At 37.5% G+C, this 25,141-nt stretch overlaps 1 protein-coding gene across 1 annotated transcript in view; it reads left to right on the top strand.

The window, feature by feature from the left end:
• Positions 1-25,141, top strand: part of aldh1a1 (aldehyde dehydrogenase 1 family member A1) — a 32,089-nt gene extending 6,948 nt beyond the window's left edge. The window contains exons 2-13 of the mRNA NM_001032315.1: positions 733-837; positions 2,474-2,614; positions 2,888-3,017; positions 4,362-4,423; positions 5,587-5,715; positions 6,789-6,902; positions 7,101-7,203; positions 7,306-7,490; positions 11,713-11,877; positions 14,955-15,112; positions 20,986-21,060; positions 23,924-25,141. Of these exons, the coding sequence (NP_001027486.1) occupies positions 733-837; positions 2,474-2,614; positions 2,888-3,017; positions 4,362-4,423; positions 5,587-5,715; positions 6,789-6,902; positions 7,101-7,203; positions 7,306-7,490; positions 11,713-11,877; positions 14,955-15,112; positions 20,986-21,060; positions 23,924-23,996 (1,440 nt within the window). The 3' untranslated portion in view covers positions 23,997-25,141. The remainder of the gene's footprint in view (positions 1-732; positions 838-2,473; positions 2,615-2,887; positions 3,018-4,361; positions 4,424-5,586; positions 5,716-6,788; positions 6,903-7,100; positions 7,204-7,305; positions 7,491-11,712; positions 11,878-14,954; positions 15,113-20,985; positions 21,061-23,923) is intronic.

Here is a 25,141-nt window from a genome sequence, read left to right as displayed (position 1 = left end):
GGGAAATATGTGCCTTTTGGCAAGGCTCCTTCACAACCACAGCCAGACATTTTTATTATTTAATGCCAAATGGTCTTCAAGTAATTTGCAACAACCCTTTATACCTAATACAAACATGTATAAATCATGTGCATGATATGAGTTGCTGGTAGATTTGTTAATTCATTTTCAGATTTCTACCTGCCATTTGTTAAATATAAATTCTTTTTGACATTTGATTCAGTGGAGCTATTGGCTGAGACTTTTTTTTTGGTTTTGTATTTGTTTGAAACCACGAAAAAACAAATTTCCACAAATGGCATTCAAAATACTTTTTCATATTGTTGCACAAAAGCCAATGTCAAACAACATGAAAACCTTTAAACCGATAAAGCAGAGAAAGATCTTCCAATTGTAAAAGGGACATCTGCCATTGTCTTGACTGCATGATTTCGACAGGTTTCAGATTGCATATTTTTGTGTTTGGAATAGTCCTGGTTCTGTTGCATAATAAATTGTGTAAAAAAGGCTTTTTTTCCCCACAACAAATTTGTGTTTTCTGTGACAAAAAGCCAGACCAGAAAAAAAATCACACTTTAGTAAATGCCGTTTAGTTTTGCCTGTTCTTTACAATAATAATTGTTTAATACGCTGGTATAATAATAGTTATCAGTAGACAATTTAGAAATGTTACTATAACACGTTAAACCATACCACAACATTGTAAAATATGTGGGTTCCTTTGTCTTGTAGATTTTTATAAACAATGAATGGCACAATTCTGTAAGTGGGAAAAAGTTCCCTGTCTACAATCCAGCTACAGGAGAGAAAATATGTGAGGTGGAAGAAGGAGATAAGGTATGTTACAAATAGCTGATAGTACATTGTATTAGTCATATTGCCTTGAATTTATCACTCCTGATTTGTACTGCTGTTGTTAGAGTCAAATAAATACTTTGAGTAGTAGTGAGTTGGCAAACATCCAAGCCATGTCTGATCCTAAACTGCCCCTCCCAACCAGAACCCTTCCCGACCCGCTGCACTGTAATAATTTATATACCTGTGCCCAATTCACCAGAGGGAGTGAGGCAGGCAGGCACGAGTATATAAATGTGCAGATAAATGCCCCCTACAATTTTTAGCAAATAAACTTTATAGGGGTCATTTATAAACACATCTTTGGGTTCTCTAAACCACTAATGCCAACATAACTAGGAATTTGCATCATTTTGCATTGCAAAAGAAACTAGAACACAAGTCTTTGCAACATTCATTTTTACTGTTTCTGCTACATCTAATTAGATACAAATATGTTTTACTTACCTAAAGTTAATTATGGCCTACTCAGTATGGCTATTTCTCAAATGGTTTCAAAATCTGCACAAATCATGTAATCCCTAGTCTTTAAATTTGCTGTTTATGATGCAAAATTATTAATTATTAGCGGAAATACGCTAGAAAACGCCTTAGCACAGATTTTTCAAGCGTAGGCCGAAATACGCCAGTATTTGCAAAGCAAGCTATTCCTATGTATACGCAAAGGCAGCTGCCAGACCTAGCGGAAATACGCAGCGTTTTTTGCTATTTAGCACCATGGAAACGGGATTTGCTTACGCCACCAGTACTAGGCTGAAAAACGCCATAGTCTTGGGCTGTGTGGCTTGTACAGCATTTTTAGGCTGAGAAAAAACGCAGCGGAAAAACGCCACGTGTGGCATCAGCCTTACATTCGTAGTCCTCCTCCTTCAATAATGTAGAAGCGTCATCCTTATTTTTCCACCAAGGACTAGGTCACAATTTACTGGTGTAGAGCACCAGTTACGTTAGACCCTCAGTCTCAGCTGGGCCTTGCAAACATGTGTACACGAAGGAAGATGTGTTGGAGTACTTTACCTCTCAGCTGCACAAACAGGATTTATGGATGCCAGGTGTTCTTGAACCTATAACAAATATTTATTTAGCATACAAAATTAAGTACTCACGTAGTACCAATGATGGAGTTGACGTAAAACAGTCATAGAAACACAGTTTCAGAGTGTATTATACACTGACACTCCTCTCTGAGGACACACTTGGTAGGATCCCACTTAACCTCTGTGAAACCCTTTAGTGGACCTTGATCACCTTCAGTGGAACCACCTGGAAAATCCAATAACCTGATTCCATTTGCACTATGATCTAGTTATCTAGGTTACAGGTACCACTCAGCCAGTAAGAGATTTAACCCTGTGGGTCAGATACCTGACAAAAAGTAGATAAAACTGTAAAACTATAAAGATCATCCAGCAACCATTTGCATTTCCTTCTTTTGAATTTTCATTTCTACCTCTATCCCTGCCAAAAAGGATAACAGAAATCATTTATTTACTTTATGTTTCCCTGATTATTGTTCTTCTGCGACATTTGGAAGGTCCAAAGTGGACATTAAACAGAAGTAGTTGTACAGTTTGTGTGCATGTGTATGATTTACATAAAACAATATTTTGCCTTCTAGGAAGATGTGAACAAGGCTGTGAAAGCAGCAAGAGAAGCTTTCCAGATAGGGTCCCCATGGCGAAGGCTGGATGCTTCTGAAAGGGGGAGGATCCTTAATAAGTTGGCTGACCTTGTGGAACGTGATAGGTCAATACTAAGTGTGAGTAATTCAGATTGCCCAAACTCTACCATCAGGTGAAATTAAAATAGAACTTGCTTATTAAATAGAAAGCAGCATAACTATTTTACATATATCACTCGCAAGCTTGGAAATGGAGAATATTTCAGTGTATTAGGAAAGCAATTATACTAATTATGTAAACTATTTAAATTACAGTGATCCTATTCCTCAGTTGTTAACAATATCATATGTGAACATTAATAGCAATTTTGAAAATACAAATGGAAATTGTCATATATTTTCGTATTATAGACCATGGAATCTATTGATGGTGGAAAGCCATTTGCTGCATCCTATTATGGAGATATACCTGGAGCTATTAAATCACTGCGCTACTGTGCAGGATGGGCTGACAAAAACCAAGGCCGTACAATACCAATGGGTAAGGCAATTTACCACTTTGTTACGTGATAGCATTATATGATGTGATAACATTTGGAGCTCGAGTGTGGAGATGGAGCAGATGGAGCTATAGTATTGCCATAGTAAATATCCACCCTGCCCCTTCTGGCTAGCACTCACCTTCAAAAGCGCAGGTCATGTACTTTAACAGGTTTGGTTAAAAAGAAACAATGCGCTGCAAGTTGAGCATAATAAATACCTAGGCACAAGCAGCAATACTTTTTGACAGTCTGGATGGACTTCCTGCCCCCCTGCCTGCTCAGTGAAGCTAGTTTGCAGTAAGTGCGCAAATTCGATACTGCCAGGGCCCTCACTCGGGGTCCTGGTGTTCCCTGGTACCCCCCACCCCCCCAGAAACTGTAGGGTATACTTACTCTATAGTTACACCACTGTTTAGGGAATTTCTATAATAATCTAAGTCTAACTTTGAGAAAATTGTTTCTGTTTTGCTAGAAAATGTAGAAACAATAATGTATTTTCCCAACTAGAGTCACTTTGCATTAAACAGAGACTACTTCCAATAAGACAACCAAAATGTTAAATAAGGGTATGCTTTTATTCCTATATGGTAAATATGTTTATTTAATTTTGACATTAATTGAGAGGACTCAAACATATCGTTCTATAGAATAATGTTTCAAAAGGTGAAAGGTATTCTCAAAACAAATAGGCTTCACTCTTTTCTATGAGATATAGTCACTGTTCCCTCTAAGATGTGCATAGGTGCATGCACACAAATTTAAGACCAGTTCACACAATAAATTGTGGTACACAGAAAGAATTTTGTGTGAACACATAGTTTTGTACACGCCAGTTTTTTAAAAGGGCGCACAAAAGAATTTTTTTGTGCACACAGCCAAGAAGAAATTAGAGTGAGCATGTTCAATTAAAGTCTACTGCAAGGGCGCCACCAGGGGTACATCCCAAGCGCTAGTAAAGAGGACATGCACATTATTATTCATGATTTTGTGTGTAGCTTTCCTGATGATAAATATAATTTGTGCTTGCATTGATCTTAAATGAAAATGTTTTATACATACCTTTTGCATCCCTTTACTGGTTAACTGAGGGTGTAGGCCGTGAAAAATTAAATTAGAGCAATGTAATAAAAGTCAACAATAGGAAAAAAATGCCTACATTAAAAAGTTACCTTTCCCATTGTAACAGTCATCATTAGACTGTTAGAACTTCGCAAATTCTAATTGGTCATAGCACATTTTTTTGAGACCAGGTTGAAGTGGTTTGGTGCAATATAATATGTATGCATATGTGTGTATTTTACAGTGGTACTTTTTTGCAATTTGTCTTTTGTCTTGAATATTAGATGGTGACTATTTTACTTTTACAAGACATGAGCCTGTTGGAGTATGTGGACAAATAATCCCAGTATGTAAAATTTACTTTGTTTATGTTCGTCTTAAATAGCCATGTGTGTCTATGTCTATGGAATATTCTTAGGGCTAGCTTTACATGGGTGGTTGACAGTGGCAGAAGTTTGAGAGCCCATGCCCTATGGGAACATCTTTTTCAGGGCCTCCAAACCTTCAAGGGTGAAATCGCTGGTGACCTGTAGTGCAGAAAAAATTGTGTGTGTGCTACGGGCCCCAGAGGAAGCAGACCTGGGCTCCCTGGAGGGTGCAGGACTGCTTACTCTGTAGTTACACCTCTGGGAACTGATGTTGTTGCAGTGTGAGCTTTTCCATAGTGTTGATATGAAATAACTAGTGTAATATATCCAGGACCAGACTGGGATTCAAAATAGGCCCTGGCATTTCAACACTTCTTTTTCTTTTCTTATAGCAGCAGATCACTAGTCCAGGTCTGAATGTATCTCATGCAATTCTGGTTAGGACTGATAATCAAGTTCAGTTGGGGCCCTTTAGTAACATTTATAAACACTGGACAAATTTGCATCTGGGTCGTAATCCAAAGGAACTAATGGTTTGTTGAACCAGCTTCAGGAAGAATAATGAAGTAAATGTTCACCATGGGCTACTGCAAAAGTGGGAATTCGCCCATTGATACTAAATGAGCCCCAGGAAGTTGCCAGGCAATCCAGTTCTTGCTTCTGTTTACAGGCCCCAGCTTCTGCCTACCACCACTATTCCTCCTATCATGAATGCAGTGCTGCCAAATGTGGGCAGTGCTGCATTCATGAGAGAAGTGCAGGTCTTTGAGCTTAGTAATGGAGCCAAGGGCCAACATCTATGGAGTCAAATGCAGAACAATGTTCAGTGTGCAAATAACATGACGGTTTACTCCTGTTTTTTTGCACCTTGACTCACACATAGTAAATGAAGACTCTATCTTATTGGAGATTAAAGTAAGGTACTGTATTATTTTACATTTATCCTGGTTTAGAGAACATATAGCTACAAATTAGAGAAGTGTAGGGTTTACCACGTAATGGGTGGGGTTTTGGATAGATTGGGTTGCTAAGCATAAACATATAAGCATGCGTAAATCAGGGTCCTGTCCATTAATGTGGTGTTTTTTTCCAGTGTTAGGAAATTATATGATAACTAATTTTTAAAGTATTTATTAAACAGTGGAACTTTCCGTTGGTGATGTTTGCTTGGAAAATTGCTCCTGCTTTATGCTGTGGTAACACAGTTGTCATCAAACCAGCTGAACAAACACCACTGACTGCTCTATACATGGGATCATTAATAAAAGAGGTGAGAAAAAAAAACTAATCATAATAAGGTCTAATGCATTTATTTGTTTTTAAAAATTTTACAGCTATGCTAAAGATCTATCTATCTATCTAGCTACAGTATCAATCTTTTTCTACCTATCTATCCATCAATCATCTATCTTCTAGCTACTTTGTATGTACAATAATCATTCTAAACCCTCACACCCTTTGTTATTATTTGTTTAGGAAGTGACAATATTTACAAAGCTTAGAGGATTATATAAAAATGGTAATTTACCATGTAGAAGACAGTGTGCAAAGTGCAAAAAAAGAGCACAATATGCCATGTTTTTTTACCTTTGCTCCCTGCCTTTTATTATAGATGAATCGCAGCAGCTATTAACTGGTATTGTATTCATTGGTGGCTGGGGGTGGGTCCCCCACGGTAGATCTCTGTTACCGCGGGCAGTGGTGGAAAGGCCTACGCGTCGCTTCAGTTTTCCGAAGTCATGCAAAGTTTCCTCCTGCAGACAACTTCACGTCACTTCGGAAAACCGAAGTGATGCTGTGGAATGACATTTTGGAGAGATTGGTCTGCCATGATAGATCTCTGCTACTGTGGGCCAAAATGCCTTTCCACTGGATGGCTTCGGTTTTCAGAAGTCGCGTAAATCTCCATGGGACATCAGCTTAAAAGAGAATTAGCGCCTGCTTATCTTCCTTGTTAATAATACATTTATGCAAGGTTTTGCCACTTGATTAAGTTAAAGCAAACAATTAAGAATATTTGCACACTCTGTCCTATAAGAAAATGATACTTTCACAAAAGAAAGACTCTTTTGCTTAATACTTTTGTCTAAGTAAATTATCAGTCACATGAAGTATAGGTTAGCAAGGCTAGCAAATCTTACATTGCATGTTGTCTCTACAAGCAGAAATAAATATGACATGGGTGTGAAAAGCTAAGCTGCCTTTTGTTCAGTAGTTAAATTAGTTTTGTGTGTTTATATGATACACCTCCAATTCCTTTTGTTTTATATTTACACTCTATTTAATCCCAGTGTTATTTGTTTTCCATTGCAAATGCAAATAACTTTATTCATTTTCTTTCAGGCAGGAATTCCTCCTGGGGTAGTGAATATTGTACCAGGATATGGACCAACAGCAGGAGCAGCTATAGCCTATCATATGGAAATAGACAAAGTAGCTTTCACTGGTTCAACAGAGGTACTGAGGACAATTATTTTTTGTGACATATTTTATTAACATAAAACACTGGATAACGGCAGTGCAGAGGACAATTTACTTTTAATAAGAACACTGATCTAAATAGAACCACCCAAGTCCACATGCAGTGCTCTTGGAGATTTAGCAATGTGTTCCCATAAAATGATTCATGCAGTTCTTATTCTTCTCTTAATCCAGGTTGGAAAACTGATAAAAGAAGCAGCAGGAAAGAGCAACCTTAAAAGAGTCACTCTTGAACTTGGTGGAAAAAGCCCCAACATCATTTTTGCAGATGCAGACTGTTAGTAGTATTTTGTTGACTTTTTAAAAGAAAAATATCTTTTGGTATACAGTAGATATCTTAAAGGTAACACTTAAATGGCACCCCTTTTATTCCCCACAGTGGATTTGGCAGTTGAACATGCACACAATGGCCTGTTCTTCCATCAGGGCCAGTGCTGCATAGCAGGATCCAGGATATTTGTGGAAGAACCAATCTATGATGAATTTGTGCGTAAGAGTGTTGAAAGGGCCAAAAAACGTGTTCTTGGAGATCCTCTTTCTCCTTGTGTAAACCAAGGACCACAGGTAGGCCTTACTATCTTGATTTTCATGTTTTTGTTTTTCTTAAAGCCCTTTCTGGAGCCAGAAATTAGATTCTCAAATGAGTTTAAATCTTAAGCATGAGCATAGGTGGGGGGGGGGGGTTTGTTTGTTTGGGGAGGCTAAAGGCTACATAGGCAGTTATTGAGCCAAAATAGAGGTTACAGATTTATTGAAAGTACATGGACTCCTGCACAGGGGCTCTTTTAGGAAAAACAGTTATGAAGTTGCATACCCAGGTGCTGCCAGCTGTGTGAAAGAGCTGCTTAGCCTCCCCAAGCCTTTATGAAAATCCACCCATGAGCATGAATGTAAATACTTTATAATAGGTAGTAGATTGTTGGTGCTCTATATGAAAATGTGTGCAAAATGGCCTGGGGTAATGCAACAGCAAAGGTCACCATATATGATAGGCAGCCTGCAGCCACATCATCAAGTGTTAACTAAAATGCTCATTCAAGATTGCAAGGGTCATTAAGTACATGTCTCTTAGGAGACACTATGGGGCAGATTTATCAAAACACGAGTTTGAATCCCGAATGGGAAAAATTCGTATTGGAAATGAAAATTTCTGAAGATCGCAAATAACACGAAAATGCTTCCGAAAAAATCGTATTAGTCACGATAATATCGTATGGGCGATCCGAAAGTCACGAAATTTTCGTACCGAATGATTGTAAACAGCGGCAAAACCGATCCGTTTTTTTTTTGCACTAAAAATACGAAAAAATGGCACAAACGGCGAAAAAGTAGCGCAAGGTAAGAAAAAGTTGCGGAAAATACGATTGGACCGATCAAACGAACGCTCGGAGCGTTCGTGGATAAGTAAATGTGCCCCTATTTTTTTTCACAATTTGGGGTTCTTTTTGTACTAAAAAAAACTCAAATTCTAATTATGTTTCAAAAACTTGAATGTCTGGTATTTATTAAGTGCAAAAACCCTGAAAACTTGAATGTAAAAATTTGCCATCTTAAAGCTTGTGAGTTTCTGTAGAAGTCAGTGGAAGTTGCCCTAGGCGAAGTCAAGCCATATTTTCAAACTCAAATTTTTCGAGTTTGTAAATTCGAAAAATTCAAGGTATTCAATTTTTTTATTCAAACAAGTTTTACTTGATATTCGATATGCGAATTTTCATTCCTATGGGATTTTTAGAAGCATGTTTATCAATGCCCCTGTAAAAATCTGGGGGCTATAAGCTCTTCTTGAAGGGCATCCTTCATCCAGCCTGAAGGCTTTCAACCCATATACAAGAAATTCCTCAGTCATAAAATGAAACTGGAATAGATCCCAGGGGGACATAATAAAACATTTTATTGTGACAATGGATATTTAGCTTAGCCACAAAGATACCAAAGATTTTTTAATTAATCCTGTTTAGGTATAAGAACTGTCTACTCAGAATGCACTGGACCTGGCTTTTTCCAAATAGGGGTCTTTCTGTAATTTAGATCTCCTTCCCAGATTTATCAAAATGTGAGTTTAGAGCTTAATACATAAAAACTCATGCACGTTCTTACAGGATTTTTAGATTTATTAAATAGTGAGTTCTAATTTTCACTTATTGATAAATACACTTCAAAATATCCCATAGGAATGAATAGGTAGGTGTTTATGTATTTATGTGTCGGTTTCTATGTATTAAGTTCTAAACTCACATTTTGATAAAATTGTCCCTAAGTGTCCAACAAGGATGACTTATATCTTAGTTGGTATTAAGTACAAGGTGTACTGTTTTACCATTACAGAGAAAAAAGGAATCAGTTTACAAAAATTTAAATTATTTGATAAAAATGCAGTTTATGGGAGACGGCCTTCCCATAAGGTGATGCTTTCTTCTGGATAACAGATCCCATACCTGTACCTACTTATCACTTGCTAAGCTAGCTCAGTAGAAAACTGAAGGGCATAAACCCAATTTTTTTTATTAAAGGTTCTTCTTGCTTTATAAATGTATAGTATATTAATGTAAAAGAAAAGTATACATTTGATATTTGCTATTTGATACTTTACATCATCAATGCATTTCCTTGTTTTATGAGCAAAACCCCAGTTACAACTGGAGTACTGTGAAATCTCATTCACAGTATATTTAGACTTTAGATTTATTGAATTATGTGTATACTTAATTAAACCCAAAAGGCATTATAATTGCACATGCAAAAAAATCCAGCTACATCACTGCAATGTAAATTTGCCAGGTTCCCAGGGATTTTCTGCTTAGGGATCAAAATGTGCAAGCAAATAACTGGTCCCCTTTGGCAATTCTCCAAGGTGTTGTGTTCAGTCCTTGGCCTATCCACATGATTAAACATCTCACTTGAACTTCTACCAAACTGAATTCTGATGTGTTCATAGAAATAAAAAAGAGATAAGAAGTCCATATCTTAGTTCAGAGATTATACCCGAGAACTCTGAGCTCGTTGATTATGCAATTTTAACAAGCAGGATTAATTCTGAAGTCTTATTTTTTGGCCAAGTTTAAATTAGGTGCCTAATCATACTATCACTTTTCATGAAAAACGATCCGAAGCTTTAAATCCCCTTTGAATTTTGTGTACTGATATGGTGTCCCCATTAGTTCCCAGCTGAGTTGGGAATTTCAGTGTCAAAGGTAAAATATCTCTTTAGAGATTTTTCTCTAAAAACTATTTGCACTAATGTATGTAATTTATACAAGAAAATAAGATAAAGCTAATTAAATACCTATGTAATATTATACTGACAATGCGGCATGCATGCTGAGTATCTTCTAATGTGCTTCCAATGTACTTTTCTCAAGCACACAATAAAGCTCACACAACACAGCTTGTTACATACTTTAGCACTTACTTTCTTCATTATAAGGTGGCTAGTTGCTAAGTCTTCAGCCATACACACAGCAGGCACTTACTACGGCCATATATTTATAATAAAAGGCCCAAACTTTGCTTATGTACAGTATCCTATGGCAAGCAATGAAAATGTTGGTTTTAAACAAATGACCAGTAAATGCTAATTACCTTCTGATTGTGGTGACTAGACCTGTCAAAAAAGGGTGCAGCCGCATCAAAAAAGAGACGCGGTTGAGTCAAAAAAGTTAAAGTTTTGTGAATCTTTTTCCGTTTTGTGAATTTTTCGGCAAAGCGAAATGGGATAGATTTGCTCATCACTATACATAACCTATATTGGCTTAACCCTTTTTAAATGATTAGAAGAATTACTTGGCACATGAAGTCGAGTGTGCTGAAGTTTAGCTCTTCAGTTAATCTATAGTAACAATCAAAATAAATTTATATTGATTCAGGCAAATCAGTAATAGGTGTATTAGACAAGCTTGGGTGAGACAAGAAATTCCAGGCAATAGCTGCAAAGTATAAACAAATGAAAAAGTATAGGACTTGATTTAGGAGAGGTTAACCTGGTGAGCCAGGCTTATTTACTAATACTGGTTAAGTTTGTCTGGGTAACAACCCATAAGGGGTCATGTAATAAATGTCACTAAGGTTTACCCAGCAACAGTAAATCGTAGCAATCAGCAGGTAAGATTTACTGGTAACCTGCTTTTGGTTGCTATGGCTTACTGCTATTGGGCAAATTTAGTGCCTTTTATTACAAATGGGGGAAAGAGATTAGTGACTTACTTAGTTTGTCCAGCTGCAGGCAAACAGTGTACAATTTTGGAAGCAAAATCTAATTGGTTGTCATGAGTTACTGCCCCTGAAAAATTAGCCTGACGGGATGGATCACTGAAAATTGACTTTTGATGCACAATTCATTTATTACTCTAACTAACACACAGGACTGCAGACCTCCAGATATCTTAACATCTTATATCATATCTTAAATGAGCATTCCTTGCAGTAAAGTGCAAAGAGCAGCTTGGGAACAAATGTTTACCGTAAGTAGAAATATTTACCCTCACTGTATTTATAGGTATGCTCAGTTAAAGCTGAATATGTTAAGATATATGGTGGTATACAGTCCTGTGTGTTAGTGAGAGTAATAAATACACTGACTCAGGTTCTGCATCTGAGTGTTTGGAGTTAAGTATAGGTTGTATCTATATCTCAGACTTTGCATAAAAGGGTTTAAGGTAAGCAACTGAATTGATTGAGCAAGATGAAAAGAAAAATAATGTGCTAAACAATAAAGAAAATGAATGATTGTTTCCTTTCTCCAGTGTTTGCTACATGTAATTAGTTGTTATGTAATTTTTGTGTTGCACAGATTGACAAGGATCAATTCGACAAAATTCTTGAATTGATTGAGAGTGGTAAGAAAGAAGGAGCAAAGTTGGAATGCGGGGGAAGTGCATGGGGTGAGAAAGGTTTCTATATAAGCCCCACGGTCTTTTCAGATGTGAAGGATGATATGCGTATAGCCAAAGAAGAAGTAAGTTACTGAATGTGTTAACTCACTACCAACATGTGTGCTGACCCATCTAATAAAAATAGCACTGCCTGGAGCTGTTTAATACTTTTGCATTTGATTTTGATAAAAAAATGAGGTATCTGCTGAGAAGCCCTCCAATAATAAGCTACTCAGCAGCTTTGCTTAGAAAAGGGAGAGGTTTGTTTCTTTTAAAAGGTAGATAAAAACACTGAACAAACTTTTCATACTGTTAATAAAACATTATAGTAAATGGTGTTCCTCTCCAATATTCTTTAAAGGAGAAGGAAAGGTACAATGACTGGGGGGTGCCAAAATGTTAGGCACACCCCAAAGATTGCAATCACTTACCCTGGGTTGGTGCTCCTGTTAGGCGAGAACCACACCGGCCTGGCATAGCTGTGAATGAGCGATCCTCTTCCTTCTCTAATCTATCTTTGGAATCCCAGACAGAAGGATGGGATCGCTCTCTCCCAGCTACCCCAGGCTGTACCTTTCCTTCTTCATTAAGCCACAGTGTTCTATTAAATTCTGCTTCATCAATTTATAGTGTCCTCATCTGCAAAAACCCTTTTGAACTAAGAATGTGCAAAATGTTAAAGACAGACATGTAAAATGATGGCAGCTTTGTACATGCAGCTACAGTATAAAAGATAAAACTTAATTCATGTACGTAACAGGCAAAAATTCAAAGTTAACGAGCTAGAGATAAAACAAAGCACAAGGTCACAGGAAATTCAATTCCGTGCATTAATGGTTCAAGTAGTAGCTCTGCTTAACCAAAGATAAGGTTTTGGATTAGAAAACACATGATCAAAGAGGGAAAAATAATATCTGTTTAAAATTTGCATAAACAATGTACAATGGAAACTGGCTCAAGTATTGCCTCCTGGCATTTTATATGAAGAAATTGAGAGACTGAATGAAAAGGCAACAGAGAAGCATTTGGAGACAAAGCAGGACTTTGAAACTAATACAAGGGGGGGAAAAAGGATTTTTTTTTTATTTTGACAAAGCTTATCGGTGCCCCCGGATTTCTACATTTGATTGTGTGCTATTTGTGTATTTAACTGGCACTGAAGTATCGCCACAAAACCAATAAAACTGTATTTTTTATTTGAAATATAACAGTATTTTTTGTAAGGTGATAATTAACTTGGAAGTATATTTGTTCCAAGTGCTATGAGTTTATTACACTAATCAATAAATCATGCGATCTCTGGGTATGGACCCTTGCACATTGATGGAGGCAGGGTATTGCAACACAACAAACCTCAGGTTGATCAAATAAGTTAGGTGCCAGTCTAGAATATCTCCAGGAGAATAGTCATCAATTTAAATTCTGTACAGATCCTCTAATTACTTACACACAAACATTCTGGCACCATGCTTTACCCATCATGGGTTTTATAATAATATAACTGTAGATATAGTAAACTTGGTAGTGTCCTATCCTCAAGAATCAGGCCTTCCAAATGGCATTTAGATGGGACACCATCTAGCCCTACTCTGTATGCCTACTCTTAACTCCTTGGTGGAGCTTCAGACTGCTCAGTAGCTAACCTGATCCTATCTCTCACTCCTGGAGTGAGCTATTACTTAACTATCCTGGCAATGTCTTCATCTTCTGGGCCTTCCTCCACCCAGGCCCTATCCTGCACCCACCATCTTGGAAGGTGGAATCCAATGAAAGAGAGAGAGAGATCAGTCACTGAACTGCCAGAAGAATACTTCCCATCTATAATATAGGGCCACACATGCTACGGGGCTGCCTGAAAAAAAAGGATAACTACCTTCAGTCCCCTGTGCAGCAGGGCAAATACCTCATTTTCTAGTGCCAACTATCTCCCTGTTCCTAAATGGACAAGTCAAAATCTACCCTTTGGAAGCAGTGACAGACAGATGCCTTTTATGTCATACATGGGCTAGTAGCATTTGGTATTGCCATTTTCTTTGTGTCCATTTAGCCTTACTTTGAATAAGTAAGTAATAAAAGCCATGTTATATCAAAGGGATTTTGAGAACTCTGTTTTCTAGTTCCTCTGACTTAGTATCCACTTGGCAGGTGGGGTTAAATTTTATGTGCTCCTCTCATATTTTCTTCTTCTTAAATACATTTCAGCACTGAGCAGGTTTAAAGGGGATCTGGGATACGCTGATAGTGTAAATACTGTTATATTTCACATTTAATAAAAGGTATTTTAAAATATATTCTCAGTTAGTAAGCATTCTTTTGTATTTCATTTATGAATGTTTATTGCATATACTGTAGATTCATACAAAGCAGGTATTTTACATTGGGTTTGCAGCGCAGGAACACACGGCATTTTGTAAGTGCCTGAAGGCTCCTGCATAGCTAAAAAGCCAGACTGGATTGAGACAGTTTTATTGTTTGCAGCTTGCATTCAGCAGAACAATAGATATAACCATGTAAGTTCATACTTACTGCTGGCACCAATATTTGCAAAGTTATGTCAATTGTCTGGCTTTAAGGCCAATGGCAGGTAGGTCGTTTTCTCAGCTGGCATATATAGTTTGCTAACAGGCCAATCCCAAGCCTGTCAGTGAACACATATAAGAGTAGGAGATGTGAAAAGGCAGCAGATCGCTGATGTATATATGTCAGCAGAGAAAACAACCCTTCTGCCATTAGCATAAAACTGTTCACTTACACACAATCAGCACTTGGTAGATCTCCTTTAATTTTTTTTATATATATATTTGCATACTAGATATATTATGAGTGGAATGGATATTATTTGAAACTTATTTTCCAGTTGCTCTATTACCTTAACAAGAAGTCAGAAATGGCATTTCTTATCAGAAAAAAGGTCTATAGTATGAAGTCATGGCACTTTAGATAGAGTGGGTGACCTTTAACAACGTTTAATGTAGATCTAATGTAGAGTTAACCATTCACCTATATTAAGCACAATTCATTATAGTGTCCCTTTGATGTAACTGTGCTTTCTATAGCTTTCCATGTTTAGCAATTAGGTTATTGCTGAGTGCAATTGTTGTGTTCAAACATATTGAATGTCATAATAAGATATTTTTTCTTTTTCTTTTAAATAAACAAGATTTTTGGGCCTGTGCAACAAATCCTGAAGTTTAAGAGAATTGATGAAGTTATTAAAAGGGCTAACAATACAAACTATGGATTAGCTGCAGGAGTTTTCACCAAAGACATGGACAAAGCAATATTAATGTCTACGGCTCTTCAGGCTGGAACTGTGTGGTAAGTTCAATACAGCTATAGAACTTCATTTATGACTTTTTCCCCATTATAAAATTCCCTATAAAAGTCATAAATGTAACAATTGCATTAATTAAAACAAAAAAATCGCATTATGAGGTTACAGGAGTATAGCTGGCATAATGGCATAACATGCAAATACAAGAATGCAGCAATAGAATAACTATAAAAATGTACATGTAATAAATAAATATGAGCACTTACTTCATACTATGTATAAATTAAGGCAAACTACCTATATAATTGAAGTTGTATATCTTCCAGGGAAGGGATATCTGCCATTTACTTCTATATGATCTCGAAATGTTTAAGGTGGTGAATTGTCAGATTTGGAATTGTTGCAGTATAGCACATAGCAAATTTTTTTAGTGCGGAAAAAAAGCAGAATGGGGAAAAAAATCTGCCTGTTAGTATGTTAGTAAATGGCAGATTTATCAAAATGTAAGTTTAGAGCTCAATCCATAATAACTAACCCACATTCTGTTCATTCCTATGTGATTTTATCAATGGGTAAAAGTTAGAACTCACCATTTGAAAAATACGCTTTTAAAAATCCAGTAGGAATGAACAGAACATGGGTGAGTTTTTGTGTATTAAGCATCAATAGTATCATAAGCCTTTGGTCAGGGTGCTTTGCATTGGGAAAAAATATTAGCTTTGTGATCCTTTCATATTTTTTAAAAAATTTTGGATCAGCTCCTGTAAGCAATCCTTTAGACTTGCCAAAATGCTGTGAAATATCAAATAAAAGTTTGTGTTGTAGCATTAGAACTAATGTTTACACATAACACTACTCCCTGCAAGTACAATTTACAGAGTATTGCATATGCTTCACCTTCAAGAAAACACTTTTCTTACTGCTTCATGTAAATAGATCTTGCTGACACGATTTGCACTGAAAAATGCTGTTGTTCCATGGTGTGAGCAGTGGAATTCCATAAAAAGCTCTCACTAAATGCATGCCTGTAGGAATTTAGTAAATATATATTCAGATGTTAGTTGGAACCAGAAAATGAGCCCAAGGCCTGAGAGCTAATTCCTTTCTGGAAGTGTCACAGTGTGACAGTAGTTGAAGCTCGTTTGAATTTCTTTGATTATTTCTCTTTATAAGTTCATTCTAGTTCAACGTCCCCCAGTTTTTTTTATTGAGTTCTAATAAAACATCAGATCATTGACACATTGCCCCCAAAAGATCTGGAATTCAGTCAGCTGCATTTCCACACAAGTTTAACAGAGTTTTCCCAGCTTGTGTAGCTTTGTGACAATATTTATAACAATAAACTGAGCAATTACTGTGTTAAAGGCAAAAAGAAAAAAAACCTTTAGTTTACCTTGGCAGGTACACCTAGAGCTTAACTGAACTTGGCTGAACATGCGAGTAAGGAAAAGGTTACCAAGGCTCTTGCAGTAACAGGAGTTGAAAGTTAAACTTCCAAGGCTTTCTTTTACAGTTAAATATGTAGCTTTTATATGACTTTTAAAACTGTTTTTCTGGCTGATTTCATGGACTAAATCTTCTTTTACACAGTATCTAGTAGAATTAAGTCTAAAACAACTGGACTTTTCTGAGTTTTTCTTGAAAACGTTTCACCACTCATCCGAGTGGCTTCTTCAGTTCAAATGACTGGTAGGGAATTCCCCGGTATTTAAACTCTTGATGGTGGTAGAGTCACAGACATCCAATCACAATGGTTCCATTGAACTTGTTCAGTTAGGTGTTAGCTGAAACTGACAGGTGTAAGAAGGTATGATCCAATCACAATGGTACCAAGATTCTCATTGATGAAGGTGTTAATCCTTCAAAGTACATGACTGGAAGTGTGAACTGTTGTGAAACTGCCGGGGTAAGGATGTCAACGCGCCATTGTATGTTGGTGACAAGCGGTGTCTCAGGCCCCCTCCTCTGTTCAGGGATGGTTTTTCCAGGTTGGCATAAATGGCCTCTTTCACACCTCTTTCAAACCATCTGTCCTCTCGGTCCAAAATATGCACGTTACTGTCCTCAAAAGAGTGACCTTTTTCTTTTACAGAAACTTATTTTGACTGAACTAAAAGTGTAGCATCAGCTTCTATGAGACATGAACCCAGGGGCAGGTCAAGGCGGCCAGGCACTCTAGGCAACCTTGCTGGCCACCTCTGCCTACCACTTGTTTCGGCCCTGCATGAGCTTTATTTTCTGCTTGTTGATTAATGATGATTCCTAAGCTTAACTTCTCAACAGCTGCCCAGAGCACACTGCGCAGTGTCACTGACACTTCTAATAAAATCCAAGATGGGGACCTCCTGTGCTCCAAGCCCGGATTATTACTGTTATAGAGATGCTGATCCTTTAGGCTGACGTATTTAGCTCAGTTTATAAAATATGGCGTATCTAACAATATTTGTTTTTAGGGTTTAGTTCTCCTTTAAAGTGGACAGTTTTGATGTCTTCATCTCAAAGCTTAACAGTAAGCTCTGCTGGCTGTCTCTATGGGAGGGATGGGATATAAAAGAGGAATGTCTTATCCACCTTTTCCTTCACCATCACGGGCACCTGGCAGCATGTCTGGCACCCAAAATGGCGACTGATTTTCCAACCCACCCACCCCCTTTTTCTTTTTATGTTTCTAGTTGGATGGTACAAGTATGTTGTTTCACGCACAATGGTAAAATGAATCTTGTTCTATTAGACTATTTTGTTACTGATACTTTGGGTACATTGTCACAGCTGTGGGCGGGTATTTTTTAAATTGGTCCTTGCCCTTTGGGGTATGCTTTAACAGGTTGTACTTTACATGCCCACCGTTGTTGCGGTGGCTGGCATCTTGGCGTGTCCTATTCTTGGTTACAATGGGGCAAGGACATTTACCTGGTTTAACATCATTCAATAGAGCTGTGGCCAACCTCCACCCATTTATTATGCTGTGTAAAGAGAAATTCAGCGAAAAAATTGTGTAAAAAACTGTGTAAAATAACTGAAGAAGGTTGCTATTCGCAGGCCCACCACAAAGGCCCGGGCCTAGGGCGGCAGAAGTTCAGGGGCGGCATGCCTCTCCCCACTGCTCCGTATGGGAGATGAAATTTACGCGCATGCGCACTTGCGCTCGCTGCCGCGGGGGTTCGGGCCATGCGCTCGCTGCAAGGGGGGGGGGTTGGCGATTCACGCATGCGCACAGGGGGAGGTTGGGGGGGCGGCCTCGGGGTGCCTGTATCACAAATCCGGCGCTGGCTGTTCGAACACCAGATTTTTTGCCACTATTTTACATAAGTTCTGGTGGAAGAAAAAACGTGTAAATTGCTCTGATGCAGTTTTTTAATCTGCAAAGCCTGCCAATGTGTGGAAAATTTTGTCTCCATTTTTTACACAGCATAATAACAGACTAATCTATTTAGTCTGTTATAATGCTTGTGGCACTTATACATGCGTCTACCTCCCCACAGTCTCAGTACAATCTCTAAAACTTGTCCAAAAAATGTTCTCTTGTATTTTACAGTGTGTAATTCTATGAGGAAGCTGCACAATTATTATTGTTTTCAAAACCATTTAAAAGATCTCCAACCTCTGCCTCTGCGTGACAGGCTCTTGTTTATTTGCTAAAAAATCCAAAGAATGAAAAGTCTTCTTGCCAGTTGACGTAATTAACATTTGAGTTATTTCTTCCCCTTGGCAAGTTTTAACCCTTTCCTTTTAAATTTCCTTCATCTGTGTAACTGTATTTAACTTTTATGCCAGCTAGGATCTCATTAACTACATTTAAAATAGGGTAGGCATTTCTGGCTACACAGCAGGATAACAATTGCAATTCAAACATTTTCCTTGTTGAAGAGGTGATGTGGGCAACTACTGCCCTGTATTTATTATGACTTGCAAGGACCACATTGGGCCACTGACATGGTTGTCCTAATAGGATTGCATAGGCCCCTTTTATGAACTGATTTTATGAAATATGGCCCATGGGTAAAAAAAAGGTTAGGGGCACCAGCCAAATGCATTGATATCTATGGGACAAAGTTAAGTGGCAAAATATTTTCTAGAATAAAAAGCCTTGTAAAGTGCTTCACAAAATGCTGGCGCCAATACCAGTTTTATTAAGCTTTAATTTAATGGAACGCCACTTTTTATATTCTAATTTTACACACAGCTTTACATTTGCCTTAAATAATTTCACAACTCTTTAACCATGTGTGATTATAAATGGCATGTTCTGTTTAATTTATGTGATATAAAGTCAAACACTACTTGTTTACCCAGGTTTATAATTAGTCTATGCCCTAAGCATTTGTTTAAAACAAACACCAAATTACAAATAGTTCTTTTTGGACACTTAGGCATGCATTTTATTCCTGTGTATTAGGAAAAACATGGTTAAATGGATCACATTTGTGCACACATCTCTTAGCCAAGTAATTGTGACTGTAAATACGAGCAAGCTGCTATTGATTTAAACTTACAGTTAGAATAAATAGATCTATATTAAGGTTTAGAGGGAAAAAACTGTGTATAAAAAAACATCTATCCTCTATGCTCAATTACAGTGATTCAAATGGTTAGCAGTGTTGCTTACAGTGCGAGCTTGGGGACCTAGCATTGATTCCAACCTGTGTACTGCAAGATTTTGTGTGCTCCTTATGTCTTCATTGCTTTCCTTTTGCTGCTCTCACCCATCTGCATGTAGATGTGACATAGACCCTAGACTGTAAAGTCCTTATGAACCAGGACATATGTGAATTAAAAAAAGTCTCTGAAAATCATGAAAATAAACACATAAAATGTGTTGTCACTCTATAAATACCAAAATCCTGAACTCCTTTTATAGAATCTATGGTTCTATGTTCTAGTTTTTTTATTGTGTTAGTTTTCATTGTTCCTGTAAAGTTGTTTTATATTATTTGTTTTTCTTTTATATGTTATAAAACATACATAATCACCTGCTAGCCCCTCATAATAATCCTTCTATTAGCAAAGTGGTGCGTGATCTACTCTCTCAGGATATGATCATATGCACCAACATGATTCAGGGCTAATACGCTGCATAGTTTCAGACAAATTCATTTACCATGGTTTATGGGTTTTCTGTTGTTTACGTGTACAGATTGCCTTTTATTCTCTCGACAGAAGTTGACAATGAAATTATGCTAGAGTATTATAATATATCAGAGCATATCTCTCAGATCTTGACTTTATTCATGGGAATCACTAATAATAGATAACCCATATCATTAAAGGGGAACTCCAGCTTTCCAAACCCAAAGAGCCCCAGCACAGAAACCTCTAATATACATATCACTGTAATCTATTCCTTTGAAAGGTATGAATAAATACCATTTTTATATGCTGAAATCCAGCTGCAAAAGAGTTCTTCTCTTTCTGCATCATTTAAAATCCTGGCAGGGGAAGAGGGACTAAAACATTGATGTTACAAATTGCAGCAACTTCTTCACAGCTTACAGACAGCATGCAGGAGCTACATAACCTGCAATGCATCGCTCTCTGATGTTCCTTTCCTCAATGACATCATGTGTGCAGGGAATTGTGGGATTTTGAGGATGCAGGCTGAGAACTGTTCCAAACCATATTATTAAAGGTTGCATATTTGATGTAGTGAAGTGATGTTCCTTGAAATTATGTTTACTTTTTCAAAAACTTATGTTGCGTTTGGGTGGATTTTCCCATTAAATATGTTTCATTTAATATTATTAGCTTTTCCCGAGCTGTGCAGTTATATTGTGACATTTACTAATAATGAGCTTTTTATTACATTTCCTGTCTACTCATACAGATGTCCTGCTGTACTTGCACTATAATGGCTCATTGAAATGCAAAACAGAAATTATTCAGAAAGCATTTTGTAACATTTTGTCCTGTCTGACTTTAGGATAAATTGCTACAGTGCAATGTCGCCACAAAGCCCTTTTGGCGGGTTTAAGATGTCCGGAAATGGCCGTGAAATGTAAGTAAATTGACTGGAAAGTTTTTTGTTTGGTATGTCCGATTCAACTGCAAAAGTAACAGTTCTTTACAGAATTTCAATAGCTTCAAATCACTTTCTCTGATTCGCAGTTTCTAGGCAAAATTGAGGGTAGAATTGCCACGTCTGCCGGCTTTTTTCGCAGGACGGGGGGGTGACATCATGGGGGGTGGGCAAGAGGTGGGCTGTGACATCATGGGGACAGGTAAGAGGCAGGGTAGTGATGTCACTGGGCTGAGCTATGAGGCGACAATCTCTAATTGCCTATAGCCACGTCAATCTCAGTGAGTCCTGCCCAGTTTTCCTAATTTGGAAAACCAGGCAGGGGGTTTTGACCTGAATAGCCCGAAATCCCTGGCAACCGTTTTTGAGGGGCATATTGATTATGCATTTAAGTGAACTGAATCTATTCTATGAGATAGGCAGTACGGAGATACTGATACACTGTATATGAAAAGCGCCTGGAGAATGCACAGGTTTTCGCCATCGTTTTCACTGACAGGGCTGAAGAGACTAAAAACGCTATAGATTTGTGGCAGCAAAGCAATTCTATAGATACATTGGTGCTACAGCCAGTGTTGAATCATCGCCGTGGGATGAAACGCAGCACATTCTTCTGGATTGGCTTGTACTCACTCATGCGAATGCCAGTGCCAAAAGCAGGTGGAAAGCATTAAGTTGGCACTTGTGCCTGAATGAGTACTGTCCGATGCAAAAAAATAAGCTGCTTTTCATCCTGTGTTATCCTGTTGTGGAACACAGGACAAAATGCCCGTACGTAAGAGCCCTTAGATTTGCAGGAAAACAATTACAACTAGAAATGTGGTTTTATGCATTTAACCCTTTCAGTGCCACAATTGGCCGCAAACTACCATGTAACTGAACAAGGCATACATAGTGTTATGAATTTTTAGGCCCAGCCCTTTACATTGTATGTTTCAAGAGTTAAACTGAAACTCCAGCTAAGCTTTGCTTTGTTGCTGTATTTCTGTCCTTAATAAATAACTTTATGTGATTAATCTTACATTATACTTTACATTGACATTAAACTTTTCAGTGGTCAATAGTAACAGTTTTGATCCACACAAATGTTTTCTATGTGCTTAATAAAATAAACCAGGCTAATAAATAAAAGGTTAATGGGTTCCTTTTGTTTACAACAACAACCGCTGTGACTCACGCAGCCATTTTACTTAAGAATAGGAATACTGGAGAAGCCCCCAAGTTAAAGGAATTTTCATCTGATATATAATGGGATAATGTGCCTCCCTAGAAGTGGTTTCAGTCACGTCACCGCTCCAGATGAGTGGCCCTGATTTATTATGGTCAATGTCACCCAAACGCCACAAGACTAGGGCTAAAACTATTTGGCTTAATGGAAGATCTGAATCATAAATAATAGCAGGAAAGCTTCTGGATTACTAATGTTTATCTGTGAACCTTTGCATGACCATGTTTTACTGACTGAAGTACATAGTCTACACAGATACACCAGTGCCGTATACGAATATTTCATTCAGTTATAACTGGGTTTATTAGTAAGATGATAAGTAAATTCCTGATATCTACAGTAGAAACATAATTTGGAATTTAAAGGGTATGACAAGAATATTGTTGTAAAATATCTTGTTCACATCCTCTTTTCTTGGAACATTTATATTGCCTAACAATATAAAGCACAATAAACAAATTATAAAACATTAGCCCCAGAATATAGACCCACCAAAACAGTAAATGCAACTAAAGCTGCCCATAAATTTATAGATCCCCCTGTTCGACAAGGTCACCAAAAAAGCATATATTTTTCATACCGGGCTACCCAAATGCTAGGCCAAGTCAGACAGATTGATTTTTTTTGTCCTTCGGGTCATTGATCAGATCTTAATGGTATCCTTGGGATAGGTGTTGGGAGAGGACTGCATCTATATGCAGATGCAGTCCTCCCTAGTGGGAGTTCCTAATCTGCTCAATAGATATCTTACCAATTTCCAACCACATTTTGGTCAGACAGACCATAAGGTGGCACTGGAGGGGCCAAGTCAGCACCTTTACCAGCCTGTGTATGGCCACCTTAACCCCAAAGTGAGTCAAACGGTTTAGTCACAGTGACTTGGTTAGAAACTTCAGCAACTTTGCACTAGGGGGCAATATAATTTAAGGTGCAACATTTGCATTAGGTTTAATCAACTATAGAAACCAATCAGCTTTATCTTTAATTGTATTCATCCAATCAAATATCTATTGCAAGCTCGGAACAACAAATATGTAACATGAGAATTCTTATTACACTGTTCTTAAGAGGGGTTCTTCTGTAGACATATACAGCCCTTCACTAATTTTCCACTTTCTTATTATATTAGTATATGAGTGTTTATACCTGCTAGCCAGCTGTCTTGTTTATTTACATCCATTGAGTGCTTGGCTGTGCAGTTCTTTTGTACATTAGAAACACTTTCCTAGTGGACCACCAGTACAGACAAGGGTGGCACATACATTAGGTAAAGCAAAGTCATTATTGAGTATGGTACAGTCTCCTTTAGGCTTTTATGGACATTTAATTTATAAATATTTTTTTTTTATTCTAATCAAACCTATCAATGTAAGAGTTATTGGGTGCCTGGTCATTTTTTTTTTCTACTGGTGAGTTCTAGACTTCTTACATCTATGGGGCAGACTTTTCTTCCTTCCTCTAGGAGGCCAAGCAAAAGAATATGTTTCTGTATTTATGCATGAGTAGCCCTTAAGTAAGAAAGGTGAAATTTTTGTTCCTGTTTACAGACAGGCATATTATAATATATGATATTCTCATATTGCCACAGCTTGCTAAATTAATTATTTTCTTTAGGGGAGAATATGGTCTGCATGAATACACTGAAGTCAAGACAGTCATCATGAAAATTTCACAGAAGAATTCCTAAAAATGTCACAGCACTGATATCCCGAATGCCTGGAGGATCGTGGAAATACTGCCATATTTTTGTGTGTTTAAATCTGATTCTAACAACAGCTGCAAACATTTGTGGTGCTGTTGAAAGATCTCCTTTATTATTATAGTGAAGTTGACCATGGTATCACTTGTCAATATGTTTGGAAAACAATAGACTTTTGTGTTACTGATCCTGCAGTGCATGACCTCATTGTCACTGTTATAGACAATATACCCAGCATATCATGCTGTCCCTGTCACAGTTCTGTGTTTTATGATCTGGTGCAGAAATCATTCAATGATTTTAGTCTCGTTTAACCCTTGAATTTAAAGTTTTGCTAGGAAAAGGAAGTAGGATAAAATCATATGTAAAGTATACTGGAATATATTAGAAGTGTTTAGTTGCAAAGTTAAATATACAAGAAGGGAAAAAACACAGCAAAGTGCTGCCATATATATATATATATATATAAAGCAAATATATTAAGAAAAGGAATGTAAGTTGATGCTAAATCTGGAATCACCAAGTGCACTACTTTAAGTCTTTTAAAAATGCTTTATAAAGGTGACCATACATGGTAAGAGCCGCTCGTTGGCAAGGCCCTGAGGCCAACCAATCGAATTAGAACAGCGGGTATAGGTGCTGTTGGTTCGGGGACCCCAGTTCGATGGAAAACTCAAACCTGCCCGATCGAGATCTGCCTGATTTCAGGCCGAATGTTGGTCGGGCAGGCCTGCCGTTCATGCCCATACAAAGGCAGATAAGCTGCTGAATCAGTCTTAAGGACTGACATCAGCAGCTAGAATCAGCCCGTGTATGGCCACCTTTAAGCATCTAGTTATACAGAGATGGTGTTACACTGGAACAGCTTAGTTTTACCAGCTGGTATATAAAATGATTCAGAAAAAAACAATTCCTTTTTATTGTGGTAGGTGCTAAAACAAACTGCTGTATAAAAGTAGAGCTTTACAAAAATGCATTACATATCGATTTTTACCTCCCCTTGGAACTCAAGACAATGTGAATTTAATTTTTCATTCAAATGCGCCTTTGTGCTTGGCAGTTGTTTCAAAAACAAAACCGGCAATTCATGGATCGTCTCATGAGTGTAATAAATAAGCTTTTTTTCTTTCAGA

Source organism: Xenopus tropicalis, chromosome 1 (assembly GCF_000004195.4).
Source record: "Xenopus tropicalis strain Nigerian chromosome 1, UCB_Xtro_10.0, whole genome shotgun sequence".
NCBI lineage: Eukaryota > Metazoa > Chordata > Amphibia > Anura > Pipidae > Xenopus > Xenopus tropicalis.
This window is presented reverse-complemented; position numbering and strand designations above follow the sequence as displayed.